The 14,491-nt window shown below is 49.8% G+C and overlaps 1 protein-coding gene across 1 annotated transcript in view; it reads right to left on the reverse strand.

Annotated features, from left to right (window-relative positions):
- Window positions 1-932: 932 nt before the first annotated feature.
- The window catches only part of LOC130477106 (C-C motif chemokine 19-like), a 41,509-nt gene continuing 27,950 nt past the window's right edge, over window positions 933-14,491 (reverse strand). The window contains exons 4-6 of the mRNA XM_056849098.1: window positions 2,024-2,095; window positions 1,878-1,940; window positions 933-1,019 (exon numbers count right to left, since the gene is read on the reverse strand). Of these exons, the coding sequence (XP_056705076.1) occupies window positions 933-1,019; window positions 1,878-1,940; window positions 2,024-2,095 (222 nt within the window). The remainder of the gene's footprint in view (window positions 1,020-1,877; window positions 1,941-2,023; window positions 2,096-14,491) is intronic.

Consider the following 14,491-nt stretch of genomic DNA (forward strand, 5'->3'; position numbering starts at 1 on the left):
ACCGCTTGGAATTCATACCTTCCTGGCACCCTCTGGCCCTCAGTCCCTCCCCATCTCTGCCCTGGCATTGCTAGAGAGCTCCCCATTTCCCATGAGCTCCCTAAAAACCCAGAGTGGGCCCACTGAGGGTCACATACAGCTATGGCCGTTCTCTTCTCTCTCTCCTCCACATCCGGAGCCAGGGGAAAAAGTAGAAGCAGCCCCAATAAATCCTGGGAAAGAGAGGGAGGGAGGGAGGAGAGAGTCAGGCAGGGGAAAGGGGGGGTGTTCCGGCAGTCTCTGCTCCCCCAATGTGGAAGGGACTTCCTTCACACACATGATAGCTACCATAGAATCATAGAGTTGGAAGGTACCCCAGGCCATCTAGTCCAACCCCCTGTAAAATGCAGGAAATTCCAAACTATCTCTCCCCCCACCCCCCAGTGACCCCTACTCCATGCCCAGAAGATGGCTAAGATGCCCTCCTTCTCAACATCTGCCTAAGGTCACAGAATCAGCACTGCTGACAGATGTCCATCTAGCCTCTGCTTAAAAACCTCCAGGGAAGGAGAGCTCACCACCTCCCGAGGAAGCCTGTTCCACTGAGGAACCGCTCTAACTGTCAGAAAATTCTTCCTAATGTCTAGACGGAAACTCTTTTGATTTAATTTCAACCCGTTGGTTCTGGTCCGACCTTCTGGGGCAAGAGAAAACAACTCGGCACCCTCCTCTATATGACAGCCCTTCAAGTACTTGAAGATGGTTATCATATCACCCCTCAGACTTTCTTCTCCAGGCTAAACATACCCAGCTCCTTCAACCTTTCCTCATAGGATTTGGTCTCCAGACCCCCACCATCTTTGTTGCCCTCCTCTGGACACATGCAAATACCAGGCCTAGGAAACCAGAGGATTTAGTCCTGGCAGTGTTCGTCCTTGGGAGGGTGTTTCTACTCACTCTTCACAGTTTGACTCTGAGTCAAAGTCCATCCGCCAGCTGCCTGAATCCAGCCTCTTGCTCTGCACAAGCAGCTCTCCACCCTGAAATGAGCGCAAAGGGCCAGTGTTTCTGCCCCGACCGGACGCTGGCGCAAACCCTTGTGGTGCCCAAACAGACAGCCACCCGTCCCTGTGGCCAATGCCCATTTCAACAAACCCACCATGGGATATTGAGCCAGGGTGGCAAAGGCCTTCCCTTAGCCCCTCCCACTGACTTTCTTCTATTGGCTGCGTCAAAGTTTTGAGACCTCAAGGGTGTGTGGCACTTCTTGATCCCCGCCTGGGGTTGCCAGCTCCGGGTTGGAGCCTGGGAACCACGGGGTTGGGGGAAAGAGGGACTTCAATGGGGTATAATGCCAATCAACCTTTCAAAAGCGCCCACTTTCTCCAGGGGAACTGATCTCTATCGCCTGGAGATCAGTTGTAATCCCAGGAGATCTCCAGCCACCACCTGGAGGGTGGCAAGCCTATCCCCACCCCATCTCCCTGCATCTGTTACAGAAGCCCCATTCACAAGTGGCAGTGAACACACCTACAATCCATGTACAGCGTACATCTGAGTGTTCTTTATATGCTCGCTAGCTAAACAGCATCCGGAAAACTCAGGGAAAATGTGTGGTGAGAGCAAGGTGACCTCTGAAGGCCGGAAAATACATGCATAATCAAAACAACCCCCAAAAGTAGTCGTGTGTGTGTTTGTGTGTGTGGCCATGAAGGAAGCAGCTGTGCATAAAAGGCCATTGCCTTTCAGTTCTAGCACAAACCATCTAGGACCAGCCTCTCAACGGGCATTTGATGCCACGCAAGAGCACCTTGGCGTATGGGCACCCCCTGCTGGATCATGGGCCACTGAGCCACCCTGCCAGCCGGCTCTTCCTCTTCTCTGAGACGGACACTCACCTGCAGGGGAGATGACTGTCCATTGGCTTCCTGCGACAGACCCATTTCCGCCTCCAGGCGTCTCTGTGGATCAAGGGATGGATGTCACTGGGGGCCTGGGGCTGGGGGGAAAGGGTCCCACAATGGCCCACTGGGCTTGACCCTACCTGTTCGGCACATCGCCCTCCGTGAGCGAGCAGGTCCTCACATGCTCCCACCTCTAGGAGCTGCTGCTGCTTCTGGAAGCAGATCAGAAGAGGTCAAAGGCTTACCTACGGCATCTCAAACTCATGCCAGCCCCCGGTGTGGTCATCAGCGCAGACTAGGCTGATCCTGCATTAAGCAGGGAGTTGGACTAGATGGGAAAGAGCCCCGTGGCACAGAATGGTAAGCTGCAGTACTGCAGTCAAAAGCTCTGCTCACGACCTGAGTTCGATCCCGACAGAAGTGGGTTTCAGGTAGCCGCTCAAGGTTGACTCAACCTTCCATCCTTCTGAGGTTGGTAAAGTGTAGATGACTGGGGAAGGCAGTGGCAAACCACCCCATAAACATAGTCTGCCTAGTAAACATAGAGATGTGATGTCACCCCATGGGTCAGTAATGACCCGGTGCTTGCCCAGTGGACTACCTTTACCTTTATCTGGACTAGATGGCCTGTACGGCCCCTTCCAACTCTATGGTTCTATTCTATTACGCTCGTGCAAGGAGCTCTCTCCGGGATGCTCGTCTCTGATCCCAGACACAGATGCATGGAGAGAGAGAGAGAGGGACTGATGAAGGTGGGTGTTCGTGCACATGAACATCTGGATGACAAAACAGACCATCACAAGGACATTTGTGAAGCTAGAGGGGCTTTGCCCAGACTTGGATGGCCCAGGCAAGCCCCATCTCATCAGATCTTGGAAGCTAAGCAGGGTCAGCCCTGGTTTATATTTGGATGGGAAACCACTGAGGAATACCAGGTTCGCGACACAAAGGCAGCCAGTGGCAAACCACCTCTGAACATCTCTTGGCTTGAAAACCCTATGAGGTCACTATAAGACAGCCGCAACTTGAAAGCACTTTCCACCACCAGCAGAGGAGCTTTGGGAACGGAGTGGAGGAATACCAGTGTGGAGCATACTGGGAGGACAGAGCCGGTGTGTTGTGAAGTGGATAAACCAGGATGACGAGACACCTTAAAACATCACTCACTGGATGGCCCTGGACAAATAGAAAATGGAGGAGGCTGAAGTTGGTCCCCTGCTGAGCCTCAGTGTCCAAATGTGCATTTGTCCTGGAGGCACCCCACTTGGGAGCAGCTGGCACACCTTCCCTGGAGGTTTTTAAGAGGTTAGATGGCCATCTGTCAGCAATGCTGATTCTGTGACCTTAGGCAGATGATGAGAGGGAGGGCATCTTGGCCATCTTCTGGTCACTGGGGGTGTGAGGGGGGGAGGTAGTTGTGGGTTTCCTGCATTGTGCAGGGGGTTGGACTTGATGGCCCTGGTGGTCCCTTCCAACTCTATGATTCTATGATTCTAAGAACTGGACTTTGGGTCAGGACCCAGCATGTGCCCCTCCGAGGGCACAGTCCCCTGAACGTGAGAGTTTATGATATGTGGTGGACCAAACTTTATTTTGGGGTGGCAGAGCTTTTAAATTGTCTTCAATATCATTCTGTAACTAGGAAATGTGAATAAGGAACTGGGAACTGGAAATGAACTGGGAACTGGGAACCAACTTCAGCCTCCTTAATCTGTGTCTTGAGAAGACCAGGGCCATTTATGCCTGGCTTTTTCCTCACGGTCACCCCGCTGACTACTTCGGGGCTTTGCTTTGATTATGTTTGCATTTTCCGACCGTCAGAGGTCGCCTCGCTTTCCCCGTGCGTTTCCACATAAAACGTTTTCCCTGTGTTTTTTTGGACGCTGGCTAAACACGAATCCAGAAAACGTGAGCAAAATGGGTGGAAATGTGGAGGGAGAGCGAGGCGACCTCTGACAGTCAGAAAATGCAAACATCATCAAAACAAAGCCTTGAAGTCGTCAATGGGGTGACTGCGAGGAAACAGCCAGGCACAAATGGCCCAGGATGAAATAGTGAGAGAGAAATAGGTGAATTGTCTAACAGTCCAGTGTGGCCTGCGCTCATGAGGACTTAGGAACTAAGCAGGGTCAGCCACAGTCAGTACTTGTATGGGAAACCTCCATAGAAGACAGGGACGGCTATGCAGTGGAAGGCAAGGCCAAACCGCCTCTTGCCTCGAACACCCCATGGCCGGGGTCACCAAGAGTCGGTTGCAACTTGCCAGCACGGTCTTCTTCTTCATGTCCTTCAGCAGCTCACCTCTAACAGGGACAGGGGTTGCATGCAGCCAAGGGCGAAGGGCCCAGCTGAGGCCACCTTTGGACTTCCCCATGGTAAGCTTAGCGATAGAGGGCTCCGTTCTTCTGCCCCCAGCCCCTCTGGCCTTGTGCAAAGGAACCTGTTGCCCACTCACCATGAGGCAGCAGCCCCATCCCCAGGATGCCCCCTCCCCATGAAGCACAGATACTACCCTCTCCACCACCAGGCATTCAGGAGCAGACCTGGCAGGAGGCTTCTCCAAAAAGGGCGTCGTGGCAGCCTTTCCTTTCCCAGCTGAGCTCTGGCATCACCTCTCTCCTGGCCAAGACAGAGTGTTCTGCAGCCCCTTTTCGACCCTTGAGGTTGTACATCTCAGTCAAAAGACGCTCCGAGGCTGGTTACAAGAGCCAAGAGGAAATCTCTGGGGAGACAAGAACCTGGGTCAGCGGCACCCCACACATGGCATTGTGCATGCAAAGAAAAGAACCAGCAGCCCCATGTCGTTGGTGTTTGACGGACAGCTTGGTGTCAAACAGCCACGCTAGACATGGAGGCATCCTTATGGCTGCCACGGGGATGAAGGTGCCATTTGAAAGTTATTTAAAAATGCCATGAGGGCCTGATCCTGAGGTGCTCTTGTCCCCATTGTGCCTATTTAAGTGCCAAAACACACGCTCGTGCACACAGGGGCTGTTTCAGCGCTTGAAAAGGCAGTGGGGGTGGGAGCGAGAAGAAGAAGAAGAAGAAGAGTTGGTTTTTATATGCCGACTTTCTCTACCACTGAAGGGAGACTCAAACCGGCTGACAATCACCTTCACTTCCCCTCCCCACAACAGACACCCTGTGAGGTAGGTGAGGCTGAGAGAGCTCTAACAGAGCTGTAACTTGCCCAAGGTCACCCAGCTGGCTTTGTGTGGTGGGGTTGGGAATCAAACCTGGTTCTCCAGATCAGAGTCCACTGCTCCAAACCACCACTCTTTACCACTACACCACGCTGGAAAGAGCACTACACTGCAGGCCAAATCAGCATTTTAAAATCACTTTAAAATTATGGCTGCATCCTTGTGGCGGCCGTGAGGTCGCTGTCACTTCTAGTTTGGCCCCAAGAGAGCCCTGATCCACAAAGACCTCGGAGCTGAGGGCCGCGGGATGAGATGGTTGTGGGTGGAGAAGCATCAGGAAATCGGGAGCTGGAGCGACAGAGGAAGGGGCTGCAGTGCAGAAAACAGATACAAGATGAGGGGCCACAGATGGAAGGGATGAAGAGAACAGAGCAGCCCACCCTGTCCTCGGGTGGTTTCCTTCTCCCCCTGGCAACCCACTCCTAAACACCCATTTCTCTATTTTGGCTCTTCTCCTTTCCTCCTTCCTACCCAGTTGGACAACTATTGGACTTCCCTTCCACTCCTGTCTTCTCCATCTCTGAGAGACTGTGAGTCTTCTGGGTAAAATGGCACATCCGGTCCATCTCTGGCTCAGCACCTTGTTCAACCGTTAGATAAGAGCAGGTGTCATCTTCTGCAGTACCGTGGTGAGGCCGAGGCCCGGTATTGCTTCGGCTTGGCTCCATCTGTAGCCATGGCAACAGACACAGACCGGGATGGATCCTATGAAACCTTCACCCTTACTTCACCCAGGAGAGCCATTGAGGGCTTACTGACTTCCCACACCCAAAAATGTGTCGCTTTGTCCTCTCAGTAGCTGCAACTGACAGAAATCGAACACCTAAAGCTCTGCCTCATGCCTCATGCCTTGGCCTCTCGATGTCAGCCTGGCCTCCTCTGACTGGCAGCAGCTCTCCAGGGTCACAGGTGGTACAGGCACTCCCACATCACCTGTTGCCTGATCCTTAGCGGGAGAGCCACCCTGGGGCCTTCTGCATGCAAAGTTGGGGAAGGGCCATGGCTCAGTGGTGGAGCCTCTGCTCAGCATGCAGAAGGTCCCAGGTTCAATCCCCGGCATCTCCAGTTAAAGGGAGCAGGCAAGTAGGTGATGAGAAAGACCTCTGCCTGAGACCCTGGAGAGCCGCTGCTGGTCTGAGCAGACAATACCGTCTTGGATGGACCAAGGGTCTGAGTCACTATAAGGCAGCTTCATGTGTTCATGTCGATGCTTTACTGCTGAGTAGGATCACCAACTCTGGGTTCAGAAATACCTGGAGACTTGAGGGTACAGCCTAAGAGAGGGGGTGTAGGGAGGGGAGGGATCTCCATAGGGTATCATACCATGTAGCCCACCTTTCAAAGCAGCCATTTTCTCCAGGAGAACGGGAATGAATGTTTTAAATAAATAAAAAATAAACAAGTGATTTTTGTAGTCTGGAGATCAGTTGTAATTCCCGAAGTTCTCCAGCTTCCACCTGGAAGTTGGCAACCCTACAACTGAGCTCCAGACACCACACAGCCCCAACAGAGTTTCAGTCCCCATTTCCTAACCTGCAGACCCCAAGCACAGGCTTGGCCAGGATATCCCTCTATTCTAGACCAGCACCGCGTGAAGGGTTTTCTTTTCCAAACTGCCCAAGAGAATCTAGCGCAGCCCCAGCCCAACTGTCAGGGCGGCCTACCTGCCTAGTCCACTAGTCCGAGGAACAAAACTCCGCTGCGGCCCTTTCCTGGGGGCCTCTACTGAGCTGGGTTTTTTTTTCAGCTGGGAGGAAGGAGGGAAGAGAGCCGGCCAAAAGAAAACGCCTGGGAAGTGGTCCACTGAGTGGGAGAGAGCGCTGAAAAGTCACTGCTGGTGGCTGAGGAGGACTCGGCACAGTCCTCTCGGGAAGGAGAGATGCCAAGACGGCCCCTGACGTCCGTTTCCCCAGCTTCAGAACGCTGAGCTTGGGCTCCGTGGTTCTTCCGTGGCCCTCGGATGGAGGCCAAAGCCAGAGGAGAAGAGGCCTTGTCCGGAGCCCCTGGGCGTGATGTCTCAGGAGGTGGGTGGGCTGGGAAGTACCTGGCCAGCTGTGGCGCACCTTGAGTGGCTTTAGGCCAACCGCCTGACAGGCATTGTCAGGACTTACCTGAGTTCTGGGTAGGGTTGCCAACTCCGGGTTGGGAAATACCTGGAGCTTTTGGGGGTGGAGCCTGAGGAGGGCAGGGTTTTGAGAGGGGAGGGACTTCAATGCCATAGAGTCCAGTGGCCAAAGCGGCCATTTCCTCCAGGGGAACTGATTTCTATCCTCTGGAGATCAGTTGTAATAGCAGGAGATCTCCAGCTACCACCTGGAAGTTCAAAATTAATAATTGTGCGATCAGGTAAAGCTGGAATAAAAATTATCTACGCTCAGCACTATTGCAAAACATATATTCAATGGAGAGACAAATTAGAACAAGGACAATGCAACAATATCTACAAGTGAAAGAGCTTAGACATCAGAACGGGAACAATAAACAAACACCTATACCCAAACTATGTACAAAATCTATGTCAAAAATTCCCTATGAGACCATGAGACTTTGAACACATGAACACATGAAGCTGCCTTATACTGAATCAGACCCTTGGTCCATCGAAGTCAGCATTGTCTACTCAGACTGGCAGCGGCTCTCCAGGGTCTCAGACTGAGGTCTTTCACATCACCTACTTGCCCGGTCCCTTTAACTGGAGATGCTGGGGATCGAACCTGGGACCTTCCGTGATATGATTCAACAATCCTTGTAAGAGCCGGTCTGTAAAAAGTAAAGGGAAGGAAAATCTTCATGTTGGGTCAGTGTCAATGACCAGACTCCCCAACGACGCAAGCAAAGTTGCTGGGAAAATTTCAGATTCAGATGTGCCAGCTTTTAAAAGGCTAAAACACACGTTTGCCTTTTAAAAGCTCAACAGCTGCTGGGGAAAGGATTCATATTGCGGCTGTGATGAGGGAGGACAGGAAATTAACCTAGGCTGGCGTCATACATGTACCTGCAAGTTTTTCTTCCTGAGAAGCAAATAGCCGGGGCGGGGGAAGGGGATTGCAAAAATGCGATGGGAGGAAAGTGTAGAAAGCTCTTCCCCTTGTCACAGCCCCAGTCCTAGTCCCCCCACTCCCCCATTCCAAACTGCTATTAATGTAAAATTTATCTACTGGCCCCTCTAGCAACCCCTCCACTCTGTTTTGATGAACAGGTGAGAAGGAAGAAGGGAGGCTCTTCGCCTGACCCGCTAGTGTACCTGATGTGGATTTGCACTGAACATTTGTGTGTGGGGGAGAGGGAGAAGGAGAGTGCAGGTGGGCAACTGGCTGCTGCCACTTCTTGGGCCGCCGCTCTGGCAATGTGTCCAGAAGATGTGGCGCCTAGAGGAAGGGGATTCTTATGTTTGGTGGGAGTTAGCTCTCAGCCATATGCACACAGTTGACAGGGCCACAGGAGGCAAGATGGATGAAGCAACTGCCCGCCATTTTTTAAACCAATAAAAGCCACTCCAGGGCTCAGGTCAGGGGTCATTCTCTCTCTCTCTCTCTCTCTCTCTCTCACACACACACACACACAGGTACACACACAACCTGATGTTATTTGCCATATGGGGAAAAATATACAGGAGAACCATTGTCGAAGGCTTTCACGGTCAGAGTTCATTGGTTCTTGGAGGTTATCCGGGCTGTGTGACCGTGGTCTTGGTATTTTCTTTCCTGATGTTTTGCCAGCAGCTGTGGCAGGCATCTTCAGAGGAGTAACACTGAAGGACAGTGTCTCTCAGTGTCAAGTGTGTAGGAAGAGTAATATATATATAGTCGTGGGGGGGGGGTTGAGCTGAGTCATTGTCCTGCAAAAGAATCAAAGGTAATGTGCAAATCATTGTCCTGTAAGTATCAAGATAATGTGCTAATGAGGGTGTGGTATGTTAATGTGGAACCATTGTATCCTGAAGTGATCTGTTAACATGTGGAATCCAAAGCTAATCTGCATGACTATTGTGGACTGTAGTCTTTGTTAGTCTGGAGGTTTTCAGGTCAGGAAGCCAAGCCTTATTCATTCTTAAACTCTCTTCTTCGGTTGAAGTTGTGCTGATGTTTATGAATTTCAATGGCTTCTCTGTGCAATCTGACAAAATAGTTGGTAGAATTGTCCAGTCTTTCAGTGTCTTGGAATAAGACCCTGTGTCCTGTTTGGGTCAGTCCATGTTCAGCCACTGCTGATTTCTCAGGTTGGCCAAGTCTGCAGTATCTTTCATGTTTTTTTATCCTTGTTTGTATGCTTCATTTTGTGGTCCCGATGTAAACTTGTCCACAGCTGCAAGGTATACGATATACTCCTGCAGAAGTGAGGGGGTCTCTTTTGTCTTTTGCTGATCGTACCATCTGTTGTATTTTCTTGGTGGGTTTAAACACTGTTTGTAGGTTATGTTTTTTCAAAAGTTTCTCCATCCTATCAGTGACTCCTTTAATAAATGGCAAGAATACCTTTCCTATGGGAGACTGCTTTTCCTGAGTTTTCTGATTTTTGTTTGGTTTAATGGCCCTTCTGATTTCATTTCTGGAATAGCCGTTGGCTAGCAGTGCGTGATTTAGATGATTAATTTCTTCCTTGAGAAACTGTGGTTCACAGATCCGTCTTGCACGGTCCATTAATGTTTTGATTATTCCTCTTTTCTGTCGGGTTTGATGTTTACTATTTTTTTGGTTATTATATGAACATGAACAAATGTTTTTGTACCATACATTTTTCTAGTTGTATTTATTGTGATTGAGCCACGTGCTGTTGTTCTTATCTACTCAGTTCTTGTCAGCATAGGTCTTGTGTTTTTTCTAGACCACCTGGAGGTTGGCAACCCTATCCAACTCTATGATTCTATGATTTTCCCCAGGGGACAAATAGGAGTGTCAGGAGAAAGGGCTATTTGCACTTGGAGAATGGAGTGGGCACAGGGTTAAAAAATCCCCCGCCCCATGCCATAGCCCCAATCCAAATTGAGCCATACAGGAGCTTCTGGTACCCTTAAAAACGCCAGGGAGACAGACTGTGGTTCCGCCTGCCTCTCCCTGCCTGACCGGTCCTCAAGAACCTCTGCACAGCCAAACCCAGACACAGTCCTTGACCCAATTCCCGGCTTCCTTTGATGCCTCTGCCCTTTCTGAGTGTGTCACATGAGACTGGAGTGACCTTCCCACAGCTGCTGTGTTTATTTCAGGGATCAGTGAAGCTTGATGATTTTTCTTTGTTGGTTCTGCGGCAACCTATGGCTGGGGGTTGCCAACTTCATGGAGAAAAAATAGTCCCGTCCTTTAAAGGGGGTATTACTAACTTCCATTCCATGAAAAGCTACAACTGCCCATTTCCACAAATTAAGTCTCTATTTAAAAGGGCAGGGCATGTTTCTCCAGGCCCTTTGCCAATTCCACCAATGGCTCAACTGCAGCATTTTCTCCATTTTTTATATAAATAGCAGCTAATTTTAGGTCCAATTTAGGATTGCCAACCTCCAGGTGGCACCTGGAGCTCTCCTGCTATTACAACAGATCTCCAGACAACCAAGCTCAGCTCCCCTGGAGAAAATGGCTGCTATGGAGGGTGGACTCTATGGCATGATATTCCAATGAGGTCCCTCCCCTCTCCAAACCCCACCCTTCCCAGGCTCCACCCCCAAAATCTCCAAGTATTTCCCAACCCAAAGCTGGTAACCCTAGTGCAATTGGATGTTGGCTCCTTGGCTTGTGTTTCTTATTTCCCTTAGTGTAATCAGCACCCCCTCCCTCCAATTGCCTGACTTAATCTCCTCCTTGCAACCCAGCAGTTTAACAATAATGGTGGAAGGGGTTGGGGGCCATGGCATTCCAAACCACTGCAACCAGCCCAGTCACTCTGCCAACCCAATCCAACCAGTCCTCCCACCTTGTGTATTCACAATGTATTGGCTTGTGCTGCAGTTTGGCTCAGAGAGACAGCATAATGATTAAGAGCGGTGGTTTGGAGCGGTGGACTCTAATCTGGAGAACCGGGTTTGATTCCCCACTCCTCCACATGAGCAGCGGATGCTAATCTGTTGAACTGGGTTAGTTTCCCCACTCCTACTCATGAAACCAGCTGGATGACCTTGGGCAAGTCACATCTCTCTCAGCCCCACCTACCTCACAGGGTGTCTGTTGTGGGGAGGGGATGGGACGGGGATTGTAAACTGGTTTGATTCTCCCTTAATTGATAGAGAAAGTCGTCATATAAAAAACCAACACTACTTCTTCTTCTTCAATGTAAAAAAAAAATTACCAACAACCAGGTATGATAAAAGGCGGGAGGACAACATGGACTGTGATTCTTTCTCCAACAAGGATTTTCAGTCCACATGGCTGGTGTGGGAGCAGTCAAAGTCTTGACATATGTGAGTCCATGTTTGGAGTTACCTGTGTGGTCCCACCAATTCAGCTCATTTATTTGAAACCCTTCTGCCCCACCTCTCCAGCGAAGGCTTCTGAGACAGCCAGTGAAAAGGTGAACAATTAAGAGATGATGATAAAATGTTAAAGTTGGTAAAAGCACCCATTCAGTGCCTACTAATGTGATATCCAGAAGGGTTCCCCACCCTGAAAAAATTAGTTGCCAGTGTCCATCCCCATTCGAATGAAGTCATCCCATCGCTTGGCTTCTCTACTGCTGGCCCCACCCTGGGTGGTGGGTCTCCCAGCAACAGGGTGGAGAACATTTTCTTCTCTGGTTCTTGTAGGTTATCCGGGCTGTGTAACCGTGGTCTTGGAATTTTCTTTCCTGACGTTTCGCCAGCAACTGTGGCAGGCATCTTCAGAGTAGTTTAAACCCACCAAGAAAATACAACAAATGCTACGATCAGCAAAAGACAAAAGAGACCCCCTCACCTCTGCAGGAGTATATCGTATACCTTGCAGCTGTGGAGAAGTTTACATCGGGACCACAAAACGCAGCATACAAACAAGGATAAAAGAACATGAAAGATACTGCAGACTTGGCCAACCTGAGAAATCAGCAGTGGCTGAACATGGACTGACTCAAACAGGACACAGGGTCTTATTCCAAGACACTGAAAGACTGGACAATTCTACCAACTATTTTGTCAGATTGCACAGAGAAGCCATTGAAATTCATAAACATCAGCACAACTTTAACAGAAAAGAGGAGAGTTTAAGAATGAATAAGGCTTGGCTTCCTGCCCTGAAAAACCTCCAGACAAAGACAACATTCAACAATAGCCATACAGATTAGCTTTGGATTACACACATTAACAGATCACTTCAGGATACAATGGTTCCATATTAACATACCATACCCTCATTAGCACATTATCTTGATACTTACAGGACAATACTTTTGCAGGACAATACTCAGCTCAAACCCAACCCCTTTCTGACTATATATTACTCTTCCTACACCCTTGACACTGAGAGACACTGTCCTTCAGTGTTACTACTCTGAAGATGCCTGCCACAGTTGCTGGCGAAACGTCAGGAAAGAAAATTCCAAGACCACGGTTACACAGCCCGGATAACCTACAAGAACCAATGAACTTTGACCGTGAAAGCCTTCGACAATATTTTCTTCTCTGCCTGCTTTTAGTTGCCTGTACAAATTGATAGCATTCGAGAGAGCTTTATTTTTGTTGAAAATCAGGTATGTTGACTATATTATTGCTGGTTGGTCTTGTTATTTACTTATGCCTGTTCAGGACTGTTTGCCTTATTGGCGGTGCCAGTTTGATTTCAGTGGTTGCTGCAAGTCAACATGTTGAGTTATTGGGAGGGCAGGCCAGGAAATGTTTAAATAAAATAAACAAACACTGACCTGAGTGCACACAGTCCAGGTAAGGGCTAAAGTTAGGAAGCTTAGGTGAGGTGGAGGGGTGGCAGCAACTAGAGAAGATTGTAGGGAGCTTGTAGGGTTGCCAACTCCAGGATACAACATTTCTGGAGATCTGGGAATGAAGTCTAGGGAGGGTGGGGTTTGAGGAGGGGAGGGACCTCAGGAGGGTATAATGCCATGGAGTCCACCCTCCAAAGAAGCCATTTTCTCCAGGGGAGGTGATCACTGTCATCTGGAGATCAGTTGTAATTCCAGATCTACAACCCTAGCTGTACAACCCTAGTTGACAACCCTAGCTCTCAGAACTGAATGTTCCCTGGCAAGGTCTGGACCCTTCTGCATAGCCTCTTGTCTGGCCTTAAACAGAAGACTGTACTTTTCCTTCAAGTTTTGCTTCCAGTAGCTACTCTTCCTCAGAAATAAGAAATAAGAACCCCCCCTTCCCCATTACAGCCAGCTTTCTAGTATTTTACCTTTGGAGGGGGACCAGCAGATAATGCTCAAAGTCCATTTGCACTTGAGTGCTGCTTTAGAGCACATCCGTGGGGTGGGGGTGTGTGTGGAACAAAGAGTCTGGGGCCATAATGGATATTAGCCAATTTATTGCAGCACACATTTTATTTATTTATTTATTTTTCAAATTTGTAGCCCACCCTCATCCCCAGCAAGCCAGGCTCAGGGTGGGTAACAACCACTAAAATACATAAAATCATCAGTATCATTAAAACGTCACCAACCTCAAAAACATAAAAACCCTCATAAAACAGCATTAAAACCTCATAATACATAGGTGGCCTTAAATTTACCCAGGTGCCACAGTGTAGCAAATATTAGCAGGTCAACCCCCCACAGATGTCAAGAGTGGGTGGGGGGGGAAATATGAGGCCAGTAATGTTAGATTCTCTCAAGGCTGTCCTCAATTAACAATAGAGCTGCTGTCCAATTAACAATAGAGCTGTCAGCCACAATAAATCCGCTGTCTTTAAGGTGCCACAAGGATTGGCTCCTGGAGTAGGGTTGTCAGCCTCCAGGTGGTAGCTGGAGATCTCCTGCTATTACAACTGATCTCCATCCAATTCCCTGGAGAAAATAGCTGCTTTGGCCATTGGATTCGATGGCATTGAAGTCCCGCCCCTCCCCAAACCCCGCCCTCCTCAGGATCTGGCCCCAAACCCTCCCACCGGTGGTGAAGAGGGACCTGGCAACCCTATCCTGGAGGAACCAAAAGGATTCCCTGATTCCAGCCTGCTCCCTCCCTCCCTCCCTCCCTGGCAGCTCCCATGTTCCCCACTAGAGGCCAGGCTGCTCCTTCTGATGGGCTGGGGGACTCCCTTTCTCCTGCCTTCTTCCTCCCCAAGAACATCTGGTGGTTCAAAGCAGACAGAGGCTGACCAAGGTGCTGCTAACCCTCTGCCCAGGCAGGCTGCTTCTGGACATGGGAGTGTTTCCTTAAGTGGTGGGGAAACATCTCTGCCTGAGACCCTGGAGAGCTGCTGCCAGTAGACAGTACGGACCTTGACGGACCCAGGGACTGATTCAGAATAAGGCAGCTTCACAGGCGTGTTGTGG

The sequence above is a fragment of the Euleptes europaea genome, chromosome 4 (genome assembly GCF_029931775.1).
Source record: "Euleptes europaea isolate rEulEur1 chromosome 4, rEulEur1.hap1, whole genome shotgun sequence".
NCBI lineage: Eukaryota > Metazoa > Chordata > Lepidosauria > Squamata > Sphaerodactylidae > Euleptes > Euleptes europaea.